This window comes from Lagopus leucura, unplaced genomic scaffold, assembly GCF_019238085.1.
Source record: "Lagopus leucura isolate 7727_CA_CO unplaced genomic scaffold, USGS_WTPT01 Super-Scaffold_100018, whole genome shotgun sequence".
Lineage (NCBI taxonomy): Eukaryota > Metazoa > Chordata > Aves > Galliformes > Phasianidae > Lagopus > Lagopus leucura.
Genome location: NW_024962272.1, coordinates 13,906,640 through 13,926,547, shown reverse-complemented (window position 1 = coordinate 13,926,547; position 19,908 = coordinate 13,906,640). Strand labels below are relative to the sequence as shown.

General features: G+C 37.9%; 1 protein-coding gene across 3 annotated transcripts in view; it reads left to right on the top strand.

Annotated features, from left to right (window-relative positions):
* PTCH1 (patched 1) overlaps nucleotides 1–19,908 on the top strand; it is a 65,882-nt gene that overhangs the window by 15,113 nt on the left and 30,861 nt on the right. For all 3 annotated transcript variants that reach the window (XM_042877481.1, XM_042877480.1, XM_042877482.1), the window contains 10 exons: nucleotides 8,761–8,950; nucleotides 10,159–10,228; nucleotides 10,343–10,434; nucleotides 11,804–12,002; nucleotides 12,581–12,702; nucleotides 13,985–14,132; nucleotides 14,972–15,103; nucleotides 15,388–15,543; nucleotides 15,896–15,994; nucleotides 17,088–17,213. In XM_042877481.1, the coding sequence (XP_042733415.1) occupies nucleotides 8,820–8,950; nucleotides 10,159–10,228; nucleotides 10,343–10,434; nucleotides 11,804–12,002; nucleotides 12,581–12,702; nucleotides 13,985–14,132; nucleotides 14,972–15,103; nucleotides 15,388–15,543; nucleotides 15,896–15,994; nucleotides 17,088–17,213 (1,275 nt within the window). In that variant the 5' untranslated portion in view covers nucleotides 8,761–8,819. The remainder of the gene's footprint in view (nucleotides 1–8,760; nucleotides 8,951–10,158; nucleotides 10,229–10,342; nucleotides 10,435–11,803; nucleotides 12,003–12,580; nucleotides 12,703–13,984; nucleotides 14,133–14,971; nucleotides 15,104–15,387; nucleotides 15,544–15,895; nucleotides 15,995–17,087; nucleotides 17,214–19,908) is intronic.

Here is a 19,908-nt window from a genome sequence, read left to right as displayed (position 1 = left end):
CTGTTGGCTCATGTTAAGTTTTTCATCTATCAAGACCCGCTCTCAAGGACCACTCCTTCCAGTCTGTATGGATGCCTGGGGTTTGTCTGGCCCAAGTGCAAAACTTTGCACTTTGCCGTGTTGAGCCTCATCAGGTTCACCCAGGCTCACCTTTCCAACCTGTTGAGATCCCTCTGAATGCCATCCCTTCCTTCTGCTGCGTCAACCCCACCACTCAGCTTGGTGTCGTCACCAAACTTGCTGAGGGTGCACTCGATTCCATCATCGATGTCATTGATAAAGATGTTAAAGAGCACCGGTCCCAAGACAGATGCCTGGGGGACGCCACTTGTTACCGGCCTCCACCTGGACATAGAGCCATTGACTACCACCCTCTGTCTGCGGCCTTTCAACCAATTGCTTATCCATCGAGTGACCCACCCATCAAATCCACATCTCTCCAATTTGGAGATAAGGAAGGAGTTGGGGTCTATGTCAGAGGCCTTGCTCAAGTCCAGGAAAGTGACATTGGTCGACTTCCCCTTGTCCACCAATGCCATCACTCCATTGTAGAAGGCCGCCAGATTGGTCAAGCATGACCTTCCTCTGGTGAAGCCGTGCTGGCTGTCTCGGATCACACACTCTTCCCCATGTGATCAAGCATGTTGTCCAGGAGGATCTGTTCCATGATCTTCCCAGGCACAGAGGTGAGACTCACCGGCCTGTAGCTCCCACGGTCCTCCTTGCTCCCTTTCTTGTAAATGTGAGTGACATGATCCTTCCTCCAGTCATCCAGGACCTCACCTGACAGCCACAACTTTTCAAATATGATGGAGAGTGGCTCAGTAACCACCTCAGCCAGCTCCTTCTGAACCCTGGGAGGACGCCATCCGGCCCCATGGACTTGTACACATTCAGTCTCATGATGTGGTCTCGCACCTGCTCTGCCCTCACAGTGGGGGGGGATTTACCACTCTGGTTTCCACCTAGAGGTTTAGGGATGCAGGTCTCAGAGACATGAGAAGTATTGGAATCCTGGCCGCTAGTGAAGACTGAGGCAAAGAACTCATTCAGTACCTCAGTCTTCTCTCCATCCATTGAAGCCAGTTCTCCTTTTACATTTACCAAAGGAGGCACACTCACTTTGACCTGTTTGTTCTGGCCAGTGTACCTGTCTCCTTGATTTTTAGGAAGTAGCAGAATCTGTGGTCCCTTATTCCTCTGATACTTCACCCAGAAAATTCTATTATTGGTCTTCTCCACCAAAACCTGTGGCTCAGCTCTGACCTGAAGGAGCCATGCCTTTGGAAGAAAGGACTGTTCACTCTCCATTCATTCCTCCATCTCTTTGTTGAGATGGTCAACAAAGATAGCAAACGTGATGGTGGTTTTCTATAATATGGACACCTGCCTGTTAGGAAGTTGACTGAGACCACCAACTCATTTCACATGAGCTAGCAAAACAGCTGTCAGATTGTCAACAATTTGTGGTCACTGTTGTTCCCGGCTTGATTAGAACCAGTGACCCAGAGGTGAGCTGCTCATATCCTGTTACCAAGGACATGTGTCACAGTGCAGTAAGCAGCTACTGCATTTTATATGTAATTGGAAAGTTTGTACCGATTTTCTCTGCTTTGTATATTCTTGTACATTTCAAAGCTTCTACTATCTTTTTTTTTTTTCTTTTCAGATTGTACTGTTGAACTTGTTTGGTTTGTTGTTTTTTTTATTATGTTTTGTAATGTCTCAACCCAGAGAGATGCCAACCCAAAAGTCCATCAGCACATCAATAATTCTTCAGTGATCTGTGTATTTTACCTCATCAGAAATAATGTAAATATACATTCTACCTATGGCTGTTACAAATGCATGTATGTAGAATAATCTTTATGTAATTTTTACAAAGAAAACATTTTAGCCTCTAAAATTAGAGGAAGTTTTCCACTGCAGTCTACAGCAGCTGTTGCTTGGCTGTCTTCCTGAGCCTGCAGACAGCTTTGTATCCTTGTCACTGTTCTAAACTTTGTCAAACTGGCTGAATGAAGAGCCATCTTTGATGTGTGTTTTTATTTTTGCTATTCATAGTCATCTGCAGTAATGAAATTTTAGTAGCAATGCTGTAGTCATCGAGTCATTGCCATAGTCTGTGAGAAGTAACTTATGACATCTTGGGAAGTAAAAAGCATCCTTTTGAAGTGCTTTTGTTTTTTGTAACTTTTTTTGCATTTGTAGTCTATAATCTTTTTAAAATATATATATATTTCTTAAGCAGAAATGATTGAGATAATAATTTTGCTTCTAGATTTTTCTAGAAAATCTTGAAGATAATAGAGTATATTGTGATATGCTGGTGTCATTTTGTTGGACATTAGCATGGGAGGGGAGAGAAAAGTGTGGCTTGTTACCTGGATGCTGGGAAAGGAAATGTGCTGGCAGCCTTAACCTGTGCAGGCGCAATTGTTGCTATTCCATGTGAGAGACATAAATGCAGGCATGTGTATTCAGCAGAGTAAAAGTGCAAGAAAGCCTAGATACAGTGGGGTGTTTCTGACTGACGGTAGTCCAGTGCCTAGCACAGGTTATGTTTTATTAATTGCAGGATAAAGATCATCTTTTTTCATTGAGCTGTCAGAGCAGTCCACTGAATGACCATGTAATCTCTTTAGGACGCAGTCTTACCCCTACATTCCAGCTCTTGCAAATGCATCGATTCCCTTGAAATCTTATGTTACGTTATTAAATAAATGAGCATTAAAAAAAAAATCGCTGCGGGTAACAAAAAATTTTTGAAATGCAATCCTAATAGTCTGACAAGATCCCTCATTAGCCTCATTAGAATTTTCAATGAAAATGTTATGTGGTCCCTCCAGAACCTCTGTATTTTGTCAGTAAATTCTGAAGAAGTTGCCACTTTACCCATTTCTTCTGTCAGGAAAAATGAAAATGCTAAATAGTACTTCTGTGTGCAGAAAAACTATTCTACAATTGATGAAGACCATGATGAGCAAGCAGCATACACAGGCTCCTTTAAGAGCAACAGGAAGTCTTAAATCAAAAGGCTGTTATTTTTCTGTGTCCAAAAAGAGAGCTCAACTCTCCATTTCTTTATTCAACCCTGTGTGATTTTTCTTAGATAAGGCATTCTATTACATGACAGGTACAAATATTTCTATCCTGATAAACATTTCAGACAGGAAGCTGTGGCAGTCTGGGTCTTTTGCCTTTCATTGTAATGGACTGAAACTTCTCCAACCTGCAATTTTTGAGCAACATACCATTACACATGTAATAGAAATAGCGTATGGGAACAGCAAAAACAGAGATTTGGTGAGGAAGAAGAGTAAAAGAAAGTTCTCAACAGCAGTCTGGCCAGAGAGAGATCTTGTTCTGGTGACAGGAGGGAGTGTGCTGGCGGTGTGTAGTAGCTGCAGGTGTCCCTCAGGCAGTGATCTCACGACTCATGTAAACAGTCCTGGAAAAATGTATTCAAGTGTAAACACTCTTTGGAAGTCTTTAGAAGGTGAGGTCTCCAGAAAATTTTGTATCGTTCATGCAATTCAGACTGGCCAGAGAAGAACTTAGGTCTCTATACCAGTACTATTTCTGGAAATACTGACTTCAGTTTCTCAAAGTCTTGTCACTCACAGTGTCAGGCAAACGTTTTTATCCCAGTTGTTTGCTCTTGGGAATGTTCTTTTTTTAGAGGGAACTTGCCCTCTGCTAAGGTAGTTGCTGTACAATCACGTACAAGGTAACTATTGAATGGTTAATTCAGGTTGTGTATGCATCTGAAAAAAAAACAGAAAACCCTCAGGCTATACGTTGCAGTTCAGGAACCTGAAATGAACATCATGATGTGTTCCAAAAAAGAAGCATTTCACACCTTTTGAACAAACAGGCAATTAGCAAACAGTGATTTTTAGCTATCATATATTGCTTCATTTAGGATCAGTCTCTTAGCATAGCATAGGTCAGATTTGTTCTTGAAAGTGTTCAGCATGGAAGAGACTGCAGTTTGCATCAGTAAATTTCTTACAAGCATGTTAAGATAATAGAAATATACCAAAATACCGTTTTGAATGCCGGTCATGGGACATACATATGTAAGACAGCAACATTTGTAGTAGAAATGAGTACATCAGCTGAAAGACTCGATGACTTCAAAATTGTCACTGGAAATCCTATAGTTTAGCTGTAAAAAAAACCAAATATGTTTTCACTCTTGTGTTGTTTGAGGGTGCATCAGTACTGTGCAAATGTGTACTAGAGGGAAGCAGTTTTGGTTTTATGGTTGCTTCTCACTTAAGATGCACCAGAACATTTTAATGTGACCTAGGAACTTGGTAATGGGATATGGAGCCTTGTGCCTACAGGTCATATGTTCAAGTCTGCCTCAAATTAAGAATGACTAAAACTTGTTACCACCTAACAGCTGCTCATTGCTCTCGGGGGAGGGAGAGATGGTGGTTCTCCCAGCTTGCTGATGGTTTACTGCTGTCTTGATACCCTTGGGAAGTACAAAGCATTCTGTACCTTCCCCAGCTTCTGATAAAGTCTTTGGGAAGTTCAGAAGAAGCAGCAGCATATTCAGTGCTAGAGGAGGCTGACAGACTGGGGGATATTGGTATGGGGACAAGTGGAGATGCTCTTCTCTTTTGTGGAAAAGCTGCTCAGGTAAGAAACAACGGCCATCAACAAAGGTGCTGGCAAGAAAAATGTCTTCAGTTGAACACTAGTCTTCATGCACATGTTCAAGCATTAGAAACTGATATATTAACTGAGATATGGTTCCAGGACACTCATACTATTATTGTGTCTTGGTATTTTTTTCTTCTTAAATTTCTCTTGTTAGCTAAATTTTGCAGAAAACATGGTATCATTTTGAGTAGAAAAACAGCTAAAATCTGTTGACTACACTTAAAGGATAGTGTACAAGATGCTGCCTTGTGTTTCCATTGGCCTTGAGACAATGTGCAGATCTGTTATTTAAATCAATGTTATGGCTTGCAGGCATTAGTGCTGCTAAATCAGCTGACTGGGCATTAACTCAGATAATGAAGGAATCAAGTGCTATGAAGTGATTTCTCATATATCAAAAACGGAGAATGAAGTATGAGTTTTGTCACCAAGATATTAGAAGGAAATTGTTCTCTCTTTGATAGTGAGCAAAATCATAAATACTGGTATTCTGTGTCACGTATACAACAGATCTCCACTGTATTTCTAGTACTGTTGTCACTAAATATAAGCAAATAGAGCCCATGAAGGAAAAGCACAAAATACGACCGTTTTATTCATTGGTTTTATTTGCCATTACATCATTTGTCCTGTAATGTTTTTTTCACGTAACTGTGTCTTTGGTAGTCAGAATTTTCCTCTGCAGGTTTACAGTTTCTTTGTATATGACTGTTACATTGTGTAAAGTATCTGTATTTGCCCATGGAGTTATCTTTGCTCTATTTGGCAGAGTAAATGAGCATAATGGACCTGTCAATAAAATGGTGTAATGCCTTAAGAAAAATGCAGAAAAGACCTACTGTTGAGTTCTGGAATATCTGCCCATGTTCCTGGATGGTTTTGCTATTCCTGTTTCGAATGAAAAAGGGGGGAAAACAGCTTCTGTTCCGTTGGCTGACTTGTGTGATGCAGTTTTGATTAGTTAAATCTGCCTTGTTCTGTGGAGTTAATGTGGTTTGACAGGACCTTGATTAGGAAGCAATTGTTTCTGTTGATAGTAAACAGTTGGCCACTTTCAGCAGAGATAGGAATGTCGGCTTTTGTCTTGCATTACGTATAATTAGTTGTTTCAAGTTCTAGCTAAATTCAAAAGTAAAATGTGAGCAGAATGGGAGAGAAGATAGTACCAGAATTAGATGTTTATGATACAGTCCGTAGTCCTCATAAAATTGGGTCTTAATAAAGGTTGGGTCTTTGCTGGCACAGAGACAAAAAGGGAGAAAGGTATTTAGTCTTCTGAAATGCTTGCTGTGTGAAGGACTGCAAAAGAAGCTTTGGTTCCATGACACACAGATTAAGGTAACTAGTTCTCTACTCCCTCTCCGTATTCCTGTAAGAAAGAGCAAATTTTATTGATATATCATAAGAGACCTTGATGAGGGAGAAAGACAGCAGTGATCATGAACATTAGGCTGTTGAGTGAAAGTGCTGGGATTATATAAAAAATCCCCTGCACAAGAAGGAATGACAAATATGATACAAGGGTGTGCAAACTAGCTTTCAGTCTATGGTTACTGTTTGATATGAAGTTTAACTTGAAAAACTTGAATCTGTATTTAGCTGTGATTACACTGCTTATACAGAGTGAAAACATCTGAGGCAAAATCATAGGTGTTTTAGTGTTTTATTTGTGATATAATTAAACAACTTTTAAATTTGTTTGTTTCATGCATATGCAGTGGTAAAAGGGATGTTAGGAAGTTATAAAGGGAATCTAGATGAGGAAGTTGTACTTTCATTTCTATGTTTTCTTACTGCAAGCTGACCACTGTTATTTGATGTGAGGGAGATAATGCCACAAATGACAGACTGAGAAAATGGAGTGTTGTGGAAATACTTTTTCAAAGAAGTAATGATCTAGAAATTAAGTGATGCCTCATGCCAACAGGATGAGGTAGTTTAGCTGTCGATAGTCTGATTCTGACAGGTTTATCCATGCCCCGTTTCTTTCCCGGTGGTCCACTTAGCCTTAGTATATGTGTAGGTTGAGGACCTCTATTTAAGGAGTATGCTCCTGGCTTGTTCAGACTTGAGAGTGTCATCTCCCACATTGCCAGCTAGTTACAGATCATTATATGTCCTAGGAAGACATAGATGTGCACGTCTAATTTTTCTTCACACTGTTGCAGAACTCCCCAAGGTGAGTGGGACAGAAAAAAATGTAACAAAGCAAGTTTGTATCTTGGACTTCAGAGGTGACAACCGGTGTTTATTGTATTTGTCTTCCTCATCTGAATGTGATCTCAATTCAGCTAGTCAGCTGAATTAACCACCCTCCCCACCCTTCCATGCACTTTTTAGTGTACATAGGAGGTTGTATAAAGTGTACAATCTCCAGCTGATCTCTGAGTGGGAAGATAATTTTCCATTTTTATGTAATATTTCTGGCAAAAAAAATTGAATATGGCTCCCTCTAGAGCCTGTCTACTTTGCAGTTTCCTACTGCCTTTTCCTTTTCTTTTTTAAAACAGCGTTTTGATACGTAGCACGCTGTTCAGCTCATTTGGATTTATAAAACAGTCACTGCATATTCATTGTATCCTGCATCACAGAGTAATATGCGGGTGCAGAACTACTGGGACAAATACAACATAGATGATTCTTTCTGCTAATTCAAAGCTAATTCTCTTAATGTTAACTTGATATTTTTTCTTTTTAATTTGGAAGAAGTAGCACTGATCACATACTCTTTCTCTCCTCACTTTTTTAACTGAAGAGAAACATTCTGCTTCTGACTTTGCCAGATTATTTAGGAGAAGAGTATAAATTAAAGCCATTTTTCTTGAAATGTGCTATTGGAGCAGTCTATTCATACAAGTATAAGTAATTGTGACAAAGAAGTATTTGATCTGATTCAGACGAGTTGTAGAATCATAGCATGGCTTAGGTTGAAGGGACCTTAAAGATCATCTATTTCTGACCCGTTGCAGTGGGCAGGGCTACCCGTCACCACCTAAGGCTGCTCAGGGCCCCATCCAGCCTGGCCCTGAATGCCTCCAGGGATGAAGCATCCACAGCTTCTCTGGGCAGCCTGTGCCAGTGCATCACTACCCCCTGAACAAAGAATTTCTTTCTAACATCTAAACTGAATTTTCCCTCTTTTAATTTAAAGCCATTCCCCCTTGTCCTGTCAGTGTCAGACCATGTTAAAAGTTGTGTCCCCTCTTGCTTGTAGTCTCCCCTCAAGTACTGGAAGGCCACAATGAGGTCTCCCTGGAGCCTTCTTCAAGCTGAACAAGCCCAGTCCCTCAATCTTTCTTCACAGGAGAGGTGCTCCAGCCCACTGATAACCTTCATGGCCCTCCTCTGGATCCACTCCAACAGCTCTCCTATGCTGGGGCCTCAGACCTGGACACAGTACTCCAGATGGGTCCTCAAGAAGTATAGAGCAGATTCGGTGATCCCTCCCTTTTCCTTTTGATGCAGCCCAGGATATTGTTAGCCTTCTGGGCCGTAAGTGCACACTGCTGGAGCCAGTGTCCAGTTTTTTGTCCACCAGGATCTCTGAGTCCTTCTCCTCTGGACTGCTCTGAGGAAGTTCTTCTTCCATTCTCTACTCACATCTGGAATTGCCTTGATCCAGGTGCAACATCTTGCACTTGGCCTTGTTGAACTTCATTGAACCTGTCCAGGTCCCTGTGGATGGCGTCATTGTGTCAGCTGCACCACTCAGCTTGGTGTTGTCAGAAAACTTACAGAGATTACAGTCAATAAGAAAAGGAAAAAGGTGTGGGTTTTTTTGGTTTTTTTGGTTTTTTTTTTTTTCCTTTTCATATTTACATGAGGAGGATCAATTGTAACATAGAAAAAATTGTTTGAGGCTTTGGTTTACCCATCAATATTATAGTACAGTGGGAGCTTTAATAAGGAATATGATTTTTGCAGCATTACTGAAGTAAATTTCTTACTAGTTTTAGTTACTCTGTGATCTTTTTGAGGTAGGTTAGTTCATGCATGTACCATAGCTTTTCTGACTGGAGGATGCTTATCGTGGTCATCACAAATAAGTGAATTTTGGCTAATTCAAAACTTTTTTAAAATCAGTTGGTGGACGAGTGAGTCAGGAGTTAAACTACACACGGCAGAAGATTGGAGAAGAGGCCATGTTTAACCCCCAGCTCATGATTCAGACTCCACAGGAAGATGGAACTAATGTACTAACAACGGAAGCACTCCGACAGCACCTTGACTCTGCACTTCAGGCCAGCAGAGTGCATGTTTATATGTACAACAGGTAAGCAGATAAGCAAAAGTTTTCTTGGTGATACGTAACTTCTGAAAATTGTATTTGTTTTTCTCTCCAGATATTTTTAAGTGATTAGAATTTTTGAGCCTTTGTTTTAGGACTTTCTGATTTGTCTGCCACTGGTAAGTAGTTTTGGAAGAGATTCTGAAAACGTGCCTCTGTGAGCAGTTCTATGATATTCAGCAGTTGTCTTCCTGTGATGTCTGTGCTCCCAGTGTGAAATCTTACTGATGTTATGCTAATATCAAAAAGCTTTTTGTGTTAGAGATGTATTCATTCACTGACACACCACCTAGAATCACATAATGACTCTAAACACTAATACAATTTACTGTCATTCCAGTAGTTTGTGTATAAAGGGAGATGAAAATCTGTGAGAAGTGTCAGCAGATGGAATAACAGTTATTCAGTAACGTAGGTAGTCATAGTAGAGTTGAACTTCAGAGTGGCTATATGCACATATGAAGACTGGGAGCTGTGTGGTGTCCAACAACAGCAAATGCTAAAACTGTGCCTTACAAGGGTACCAGCTTTGGACTACTGAGAATCTCCCTGAAAAGTGGTTCTTCCAGGGTTACTGCTTATATGATAATGTACCTAGGGATGCTCTCTGAGGCATGAAACCCAGTATCTTTCAGGATAACTTTTCAGCATATCCACCTGATGCCTGAGTCAGCTTGTGCTCAGGCTCTAACAAGCATTTACCTGGCTACTGCTTTGTGTTAAAATGCCAGAAGTCACATCAGTGGAATTTGTAATACAACCAAAAAAGGGAGGGAGAAAACCTGATGGTTTCTTTTCCTCCTGTATGTGAGTCAGTTTAGGAATGTTCTAGTCCTCTGAGCCTCAAGATGAGTTGTCTTTTGGTTGCATCACTGAATGATAACTGAAGTCACAAGTGGCCTTGTTTATATAAAGTCAAATTTCTGCTTATTAATCAGGTCAACCAGTCTGCTCACCCAAAAGCAGCTCTATTTACAGAGAGCGTTTAGAACAACTGAAACAAAAATATCTATTTTATAACCACAAAAAGAATTTTTTATGTGAGGTGTGATGTATTAGTTGCCTTCCTCAGTGGTTTGCTACTTGAAGCTAATAAGTGAGGATAAATTGTTATTTTGAATGTACGTTTCGTTTAAAAGATAACTTTTCAGTTATTGTGGAAGAAAAACATTAGTTCTTTCTTCTTATTACAGACAATGGAAGTTGGAACATTTATGTTATAAATCAGGAGAACTCATCACAGAAGCAGGTTACATGGACCAGGTATGAATAGCAGGCATTTAGTTGTAAGCTTTTTCTCATAATCATAATTCAACTTACGCTGCTTAGATTATATTCTTAGTCTAACTGTATATTTACTACTTCTCATTTTGACAGATTATAGAATATCTTTATCCTTGCTTAATTATCACTCCTTTGGATTGCTTCTGGGAGGGAGCAAAGCTACAGTCGGGAACTGCCTATCTATTGTAAGCATGCTTTTATTTAACTTTCTAGTCTGACTAATTTTAATTCTGTAACTATATATGATTTTGGGTTGCTTTCTGACTGTTCATTGACATTCTGGTTCAACAGAAAAATAAAATTACAGTGTCTCTACTGAAAATATGCATGGACTTTTTTTTTAATTGAAGAAATATATTTTTGTTTCTGTAAGGTGATTTGTAGGAATCAGATTTCTGTATTGTTTTTCTCACTCTGCTAGTATGCAGAAGAAATTAAGTTCTCAGTCAAAGCTTTAAGGGCTTTATGCTTCTTTTGGAAATCAACTTGTCTCTTTTTTTATTAATTTACAAATAACGTTGATTTATTGAAAATTTTATTTCTAAAAAAATTTCAGGGGTTAAATCTTAGATCTTCCTAAGGAACACAACCAAATCCCTTGCTAACGAGGTCATTAAAGAAACCACACGTAGCATTTTTGATGGGTGGTTTCTCACAATTTACAAGTGTGATATTATATGCCCTGTCCTTCAAATAGTTACTTGTTTATATGCACACGCATTTTCTGTTAATTATGCAAGAGTTAGTCTTTGAGTTATTGTTTCTGTTCCAGCTTGTCTGTCTCTGTAAAAGTGATTTGCAATGGCTATCTCATAACCTTTAGTGTACATTTTTAGATGGGAAATGTAGTGGGTTTGGGTTCTCTGGTTGGGAGAATTGGAATAATGACTTAAGCCTGGTTAAACAGATACAGTGTGGTTTGAAACGCAGAATAAGGCAGCCAGAGTCCATTCTAGTCTGTCAACATCACAAATTCAGAAGTGGGGGATAGGAAACGTGACAGTGATAGTAATGGCAGCCATGGTAGCAGGAGAGCTTGCTAGTCAACAGTCAAGCTGTCAGGGTATTTGAAGGAGAAGCATTGTTACAGATAAACAAAGATCAGCTGTATTGATTGATTATATCTGCAAGATGATTATTAGAGTAGTAAGAAGTAATCTGATACTATGAGAAAGGCTTTCTTTCTTCAGCCCTCTCTTTTCTTTCCTTCTCCCCTCCCCCTAATTCTATGAAGCAGCAGTTGGCTGCTTTTTTATTATTTAGGTGCTTGATAATTTGTTTTCCTTTGCTTGTGAATATATTGTATCTTATGCAATAACTTCGTGAAACCTGAATTTTTTATTTTAAATAACAACAAGGCTACGAGAAAAGTACATAAACAAATATAATTAAAATATGCCTTATTTTGTATGAAACAGCCTTATCAGCATAAGTAGTAACTTAGAAAACAAACATACTTTAAAAAATAAAACAACCCTCAATTATCTGTGCAAATGTATGTTTGTTTCGGTACTTCTTTTGTCTTCCTTTATTTTAATAATTCCTCTTTTGCAGAGGGAAACCTCCTTTGCAGTGGATCAACTTTGACCCCTTAGAATTCTTGGAAGAGTTAAAAAAAATAAACTACCAAGTGGAGAGCTGGGAAGAAATGCTTAATAAAGCAGAGGTTGGTCGTGGTTATATGGATCGACCTTGCTTGAATCCTGCTGATCCTGATTGCCCAATCACAGCTCCCAATAAAAATTCTACCAAAGTAAGTTTTCTTCTGCTTGTTTATATCTTTTATTGGGGAGGCGGGAGACAGGGAGGAAAGAAGCAGCAGTATGTAGGTCTAATTATTGACTGATGTTACCTGCTGCTGAAACAGAGTTGCTAACTTTCTGTCATTCTGTGATGCAGTAGTTAATCCCCTATTTTTAGAGTCCATAGTACAGGTAGTTGCAAAGCATGGCAAAGTGACAGTGTAAGCATTTCGAAAGACTTAATTTGTCAGATAGGGATAACCAGTGCTGAATTACATCTGTCCTGTATGCTCACACTGGACAGAAAAGCCTTCCTTCCTTCAGGTAGGGCCAATTTTGTTTACTTTGTGAATAATTTGAATTAATGGTCTTCAGTTTTACGCATCTGTCTTTCAGTCAGGCTTTGGAAAAGTTGCAATTTGACCAATTGACTGATTTGTCTGCTTGAGTTGCTGAGCACAATTTTTCTTTTTAGACCTGTTAGACAATCTTTAATATCAGTTATCTTATTGCATGAGATTTTGATTTATGGTACAATTTTGTCTGAAGTTATGCTACTGATTAATTTCTTCTTTATAACTTTTTCTAGCCTCTTGACGTAGCCCTTGTTTTAAGTGGTGGATGCTACGGACTGTCAAGAAAATACATGCATTGGCAGGAAGAGTTAATTATAGGTGGTACAGTCAAGAACAGTTCTGGTAAACTTGTCAGGTAAACAAACAAATGGTTAATGGAAATTTTAGAGGTTTTCCCTGTTAGAGTTTGGTTACTGGGGCACATGTATTTATCCTTCATGTGCATTATGAGTCTTTTTAGGAGGACATATGTGTCTCAAAAAAGCAGAACTTGAAGCAGTGATTAGATGATTGTTTAATTGGCATCGCTGCTTCCTGCTTCTAACCTCAGAATGATAATGTATGTTTCTCAGAAATAGTTTTTTTTTTTCCTGGCAGCTTTGTTGTTTGGCTGTATGTATAAACATTGAACAGTGTTTGAAACACCAAACAACTTTGAGCATTTTTTGAAATACTGTCAAAAGGAAAAGGGGGAAAAATACAGGTAAAGTACTTAATTATTTTACTTTTCTCAAAATTCAAACTAAGCTTTTTGTTTACAATCAGTATGGAGAAAAGTATACTCTTTATGTTATTACGTCTTGAATATATTTTTGTCTGATAAAACAAAATACTTTTTAGACTTCTTAAAGAAGTCATGAAAGTCAGGACTTCAGTGGTGGAAAAAACTTGTGTGAGAGAACTATTTTGAAAAATATGGGACATAGTAAGCTAAATGAAGCACAACTATCACGTATTTAATATAGGTGTTTTTTATTGGAAGTCTTAGTATGGATTATAAACTTTTTTTTACATTTCCACCAAACATTGAAGAATTATTTGTTGCAGTAAATCTTTCACCAATTAAGCCAAAGAATATGCTTTTAGTGAAAAATAATGTAGCTCCTTAAGCTTCTAAAATTGTCGGATACATTTGCATGTTGTGGGAAGTTGCCATGGATAATTGTTGCTAAACTCCTTCCAGTTTGCTAGACACCAGGAGTTAAATATGGCATTTCTCTCGAATGGTTAAAGAAGACCAAGGTTTTCAAATGACAAATCGCCAATTGCTTTTACAAGATCTTATAGAAATAACTATTGTGTCATTTTCACAGTAATAAGTTATCCATTAATCATGATCCTCATAATTGAGTTACAGTCTTTGCACCCCGAAGTGATCCTGTAAAAAAAATAATGGTAAAATAAACTTCAGTGAAACTATGTTTAACCTCAGTACTTAAAAGACCCATACAGCTGCACCAGATACATAGTTAGAATAATTATACTTTATTCAATTTTAATATGAATATGTGCTCTATAAAATCAAGAGCTCCTACAAGCTGCTATTAAGCTCTCCTTTGGGATTTCGTGCCATTAAAATAATTTACTGAAAATACTGATTTTATGCCTCTTCCTCCTCTTATTTCTCTCTGTTACAGTGCCCAGGCTTTGCAAACCATGTTTCAGTTAATGACTCCTAAGCAAATGTATGAGCACTTCAAGGGATATGAATACGTTTCACATATCAACTGGAATGAGGATAAAGCAGCAGCAATTCTAGAAGCCTGGCAGAGGATGTATGTCGAGGTAAAAGTGAAAATAACCTAGATACCATAGTATAAAGTTGTGCTGAGATCCACTGTCCTTTGCTATAGCTTTTTATAGTATTCCTTCAAAGAAGATGCTTAACTAAAATTGAGTTATTCCCTCCCAGTTTGAAGTTGATTTAGTCTCTTTTTTAACTGATAAGCTGCTTGATTATTCACATTTGTGAAGCCAGGAAGACTTTACTGTTTGGTGTCTTGAACATGTCTGCTTTGCTGAGAGTGAGAAGGAACTGAAGAGCTACTTGGAATTTAAAAGCAATTGGTTAGAATGATTGTTTTAAAGGTGTCTGGAAAAGGCATCAATTTTCTAGGCATCAATTGCATCATAGGCTAGGCATCAATTGCTCTCCCAGCAACAGTCCAGGTGGGGAGGCCACATGACGGTGCCTGGCCTTTGTGTCCCAAACTGTGACCTCTTCTGACCTTTGTGAAATAGCCCTGCCATGGGGGAAAGAGGAGCGTTCTGAAGAGCATGCTGGCCTTGGATTAAAGGCAAGACTTTTCAACAGCAAGGTTATGGAAAGAGAAAACCTTTACACTGAAATTGAAATCATCTGTGAATACAGTAGACTTTTCTAAAGCATGCAGATTCTTACTTGATAAACAGTAGCTTTCAGGAAGTAGTAATGGAGCATATTTCATCTAGAATCAGTGAAATCTCTTGTGTAAGGTTTATGCTATAACAGGAACAGTTATGCTATAACAGGCAAAAACAGTTTCAGGTGTTTGCTGTAGAAAATGGTTTTTTTTGGGTTGTTTTGTTGTTGTTGTTTTTTTTTAAAATTTTCACACAACTGCTCTTTTATTTTCTATTCCTAGGTTGTTCATCAAAGTGTTGCACAAAACTCTACTCAGAAAGTGCTTTCCTTTACTACAACTACCCTGGATGACATCCTAAAGTCATTTTCTGATGTCAGTGTTATCAGAGTAGCTAGTGGCTACTTACTAATGGTAATAAAACAAATTATAGTTATGTGTTTCTAGAAGTACTGCATGGTTTAAATATCTGCTTCATTCTTACTAGTCAATAGTCCAGAGCAGTTTTTTCATACTTAAAATAAATTTGCTGTTTGTAAAGTTTTGTCACTTCAGCGTAAAATATCCAATGTGTTTATTCTGTTTAAAAAGGCTTGTAAAGATATGTGTGGAAGAGAGGGTATCATTTCTAAAAAACAATCCATTCTAATACTTTTTTTTTTTTTTAATTCCCTTTTTCCCCTGACCCTTCCTTTTAGCTTGCCTACGCCTGTTTAACAATGCTGAGGTGGGACTGTGCCAAGTCTCAGGGTGCCGTGGGGCTGGCAGGAGTCTTGTTGGTTGCACTATCAGTGGCTGCAGGCTTGGGTCTGTGCTCACTGATTGGAATTTCCTTTAATGCTGCCACAACTCAGGTATTTAGGAGCCAAAAGTTTGATTACTAGCACTTTGTTAGTGAATGAACACATGAATCTTTGGGGAAAATAAACTACCAAATTATTTGTATTGCTGTTCTACACTTGTGCTTTTCTCCTATTTATTAACTTGAACTGTGAGAAATTAGGTGATGATGATGCCAAACGATATTAAAGAAAAAGACAGATACTCAGTGGTTTATATAATTATTAGGTTCTGTATACTTTTTTTCTGTGTCCCTATGTTAAGTCGAAAGTGTAAAGTTACTTCAACTAACCATGTAATAGCAAGCTGCATGGTAGATGATAAAACAGGAGTCATTGTTTTTACTTGTTTTGTTTTCTCCCCAAGGTTCTGCCTTTTCTTGCTCTCGGAGTTGGTGTAGATGATGTTTTCCTTCTAGCTCATGCATTTAGTGAAACAGGACAGAATAAGAGAATTCCATTCGAGGTAATGAGAAAGCGGGGAGTTAGGGTGAAATAAAAGGCTTCTTATAGGGAAAGATACTGAAGTAATAATGAATTAGTAATGATTTTAAACAAACAACAGTTGCTTTTTTTTTCTTTAGAGGTTTTTTTCCTGATTTGCATAAAGTTTACTCAAAATGTCAGTAATGTAAATTTGAGAACTCAAGTGTGAGTCTGACATTAAAATGGTAGAATGCTTTCAATAGAAGGACACAGTTTTAGAGCAACAATAAGAAGGAAATTATTATCTGTTACCTTTATTTGTTTTGTCTTTTAATTTGTGATTTTAAGAGTTTTTCTTCTGTTTTCCTTTTTTATCCTTTATAATTGACCATGACATTTCAAAACATAACATTCATATTATGAAATCTGTCATCACTTCTGTGATCTTTTCCTTTTATTAACCTTTGTATCTTTCATTCAGATTTCATACCCAAAGTACAGATTATTTAAAAACAACATAAATTTGCCCATTCTGTTATATACAAGCAGTATCTTCCCTGTTATCTTCGTAGCTAGTTCAGCATGCAGACATTACAATGCTACTCTGCTATAGCCTATTTGGTTGAGAAAATCTCCTATGCTTGCTTCTGTTGATTTTCCTGGGTGGTTGTTCCTGGGTTTGGAGTTGTTTTTATGTTGCTTACTTCAAGATGTGTATAGTATGAATCTATGGTGTTAATGCATGCTTATTTTGTCTGAAAAATGGTAACAGATGGACATCCATGGACTCCATCAGTAGACAATACATCCTTAAATTGCAGATAATTCAATATAATGACAGTATTAACTTAGTTTTGTCTTTTGAAGCTAGAATCAGATTTTTATAATGTTTTCTACCCACAAAAAGTAAATCAGTATTTTATGTGTCATCTGCTTTTCTCCTGCACAGTATACTTTCTTAGTGTGTTTTTTATTGACGTACTCTTAAATACGCACTTGCATTTGGAATTTCCTTGTGATAGTTTTTCATTACTGCTGTGTTGTATCTGTGGAATGACCATATCATTTGCAGGACCTTGTTTTATCCATATGACTTTTAAGATATGCTGTTGCTTTTGTTTTTGTTTTTGCAGGACAGAACAGGTGAATGTTTGAAGCGAACAGGAGCAAGTGTAGCCCTTACATCTATTAGCAATGTTACTGCATTCTTTATGGCTGCCTTAATCCCTATTCCTGCTTTACGAGCATTTTCACTCCAAGTAAGTTCATGTGCTACTTTGTTAGCTTTTATATGTGTTTCAGTTGTGGGAGACCAATGATGATACCTGTTAGTGACAGTAATAAATCCACATTCAGTGCTTCTGCAGGCTGCTGAATTAGTAGCTATCTGCCCTTGATTCTGCTCCTCCTGTGGAATTTCTTGCATTCTATTAGCTGATGGTAGTGTGCACTGCCATTCCACAACTGGGTTAAGTGCAAAAACCAGGATGCTTACAACTAAGAAGAAACAAGTCATTAGAAAGATTTGCATTGTTACTGCAGTCAAGATTATTGGACTGCACTTGAGTGTATACATTAATGTTCCTAAGTGGGAATTCAGTTCTTTCATTCAGGTTTGCCTAATTTGCTGCTTTTTAGAACTATAACCAACATTCAGTGACAGCAGCAAGAATGCACTTGCCATCATATATATATATATATATATATATATATGTATATATATGTAATATATATATATTAATTGGGAGCAAGGCAATGTGTATATTTATATATATATAAAATCTCCTGAAGAGAACTTCAGGAATTTTATATTACAAGTACTTTGAGAGAAAACATTAATTTTATGGGCTGAAACATGTATTACTCTCTCCTTTTTCCCTCCATCTTCTTGTATTTGTTTCTGATAATATGCCTTCAGGAGGATGAAATATTAACGATGCTGAAGAAAGCTTCTTTTTTTATAAACAAACTACTTGAAGAAATCTTTGGGAGTTTCCTATCAGACATTGCTTTGACACAAAAAGAATTTATAGCGCTGCCTGACCTTGATGTGGAACAGACAAACTACTTTTTCAGGAGTCATTTTTCTTCTGTCATAGAGTGGGTTTTTCTATTATTTTTCATTCTCCTGCAGCTCTTGGCTACCCAGAGGAAGCAAAGACTTTAGTTTTTTCTTAGTATATGGCAATTAATGCTGTCAGAGATTTAGATATGCCTGCTTTAAGCTGTAAAGTAGTAAACTTTACAGTAGTAGTAGAGATGACAGCTACATGATCAGTAAGTTTTAGTAACTCATTTGCCATTTTCATCTCAATAGGCAATTTGGTATGGAACAATGGAGGAAGTAAAGGCCTCTTTGGTTTGCTGCACAGTTAGGCAGGTGTCTGTGGCATCTAAAACTATGGCTGAGTCCTGAGTGGTTAGCAGAATTTAGCTCTGCTGATTTGCTGAAACCCAGATGTCTATTCTATAGGTGATGTAATAGTTACAGAATAGAATTATAATTGTAGCAAAGACTGGTCTCAGTATGTGGAGATTATGTTTGAAGTGTAATACTTTGCAAGAAGTGTTTCGTATCTTCTAAATCTGTAGTCAAGATTCAGCCATCCAACATGTACTTTAAACACCTAACAGGATACTGGACATCCTCACCAGGAATCAGAGGAGAAGTATTTTTTTCCTGTCATAGCAGTAACTGTGCTTTTGTAGATGTTACTACATCCTGAATGCGTACCATAAGAAGTACTTAACAGAGATTAGCCATTTTGTCCTAATCATACCTATAAGTTGTTCAGCAGAAACCAACAAAACTAGTTCTTTCTTCTCTAATCAGATTTTGCTCAGCCTCTCATTTCATTCTTTGCACCAGAACATGAATGGTTGCCTTTGGATAGTAAGTGGAGACAACAGCTGCAATTACTGTAATCTCAGTACAAATCCTGAGGTATTTTGTTCCTACCTGCTATCACCATATAGAGTGAATCAGAAAACAAAAAAGCTGTCCACAGAATAAAATGACAAATAAGAAGATCCCAATGAGATTTCAATACAATCATGTATGAACATGTCAACATCATTCAGAATGAAAACACTGATCAAAGTCTGTTTTAAGGCAGTGATTAATATAGAATTTATATGTGGGATTGCTTGAATGTTCAAAAACGAGCATTTCAATTGCTGAGTCCTTTCTCACATTTGTAATTTGTCTTTGGTTTTTAAATAACAACCCCATGCATGGGTAGCTCCAGAAGTAATGCCTCTTATTTATTTCCGTGGAATCTGCAATAGATACAAAGCACACAATAACACTGTTTGGTAGAGCAAATTCTCAGCTACAAAGCACTATTTTACAATGTTGTCACTACCATTAGCTATGCATTTCTGCCAGCAATGAACAAGAGCCCGCATGCTGCACTCATAATAGCCTTCATGGCCATCCAGAGCACAGCTAGTCTTTCACACTGCTGTAACACATCAACCACAGCCTCACTGTTCTGGCATCTGCTACTTGGTCTCCAAAAATGTTCAGCAATTGTTGATGAATGTCAGTGGATGCCATTTTTTTTCCACATGGAGGAATTCAATTCCATATCTTTGCTTCATACGCACTTCTATGTCTGACACTATTTTATTAGACAGCCCCTCTGCAGCCATTGGTTGCACAGCTACAAAATGTCCTGGAATATCAGTTCAATCTCCACTGCCATACCACCACTATTGGCCTCTGATTTTGTGGCCCAGCATAATAAACTAGGTGGCATTGTTACAGAGCAGCCCTCATGTATAGGAATGATTTGAAAATATGAAAAAAAGGGCAGCTGAAAATCTGTACTGAAGATTTATTGGAACTAGAAAACGTGGATAAATCAGAAACCACTATCGCTTATTGTTGGAAAGGAACATCTATTTCTTGCTTTGTCTAGCTTTACCAGGTAAAATCAAAGTCAGATCGTG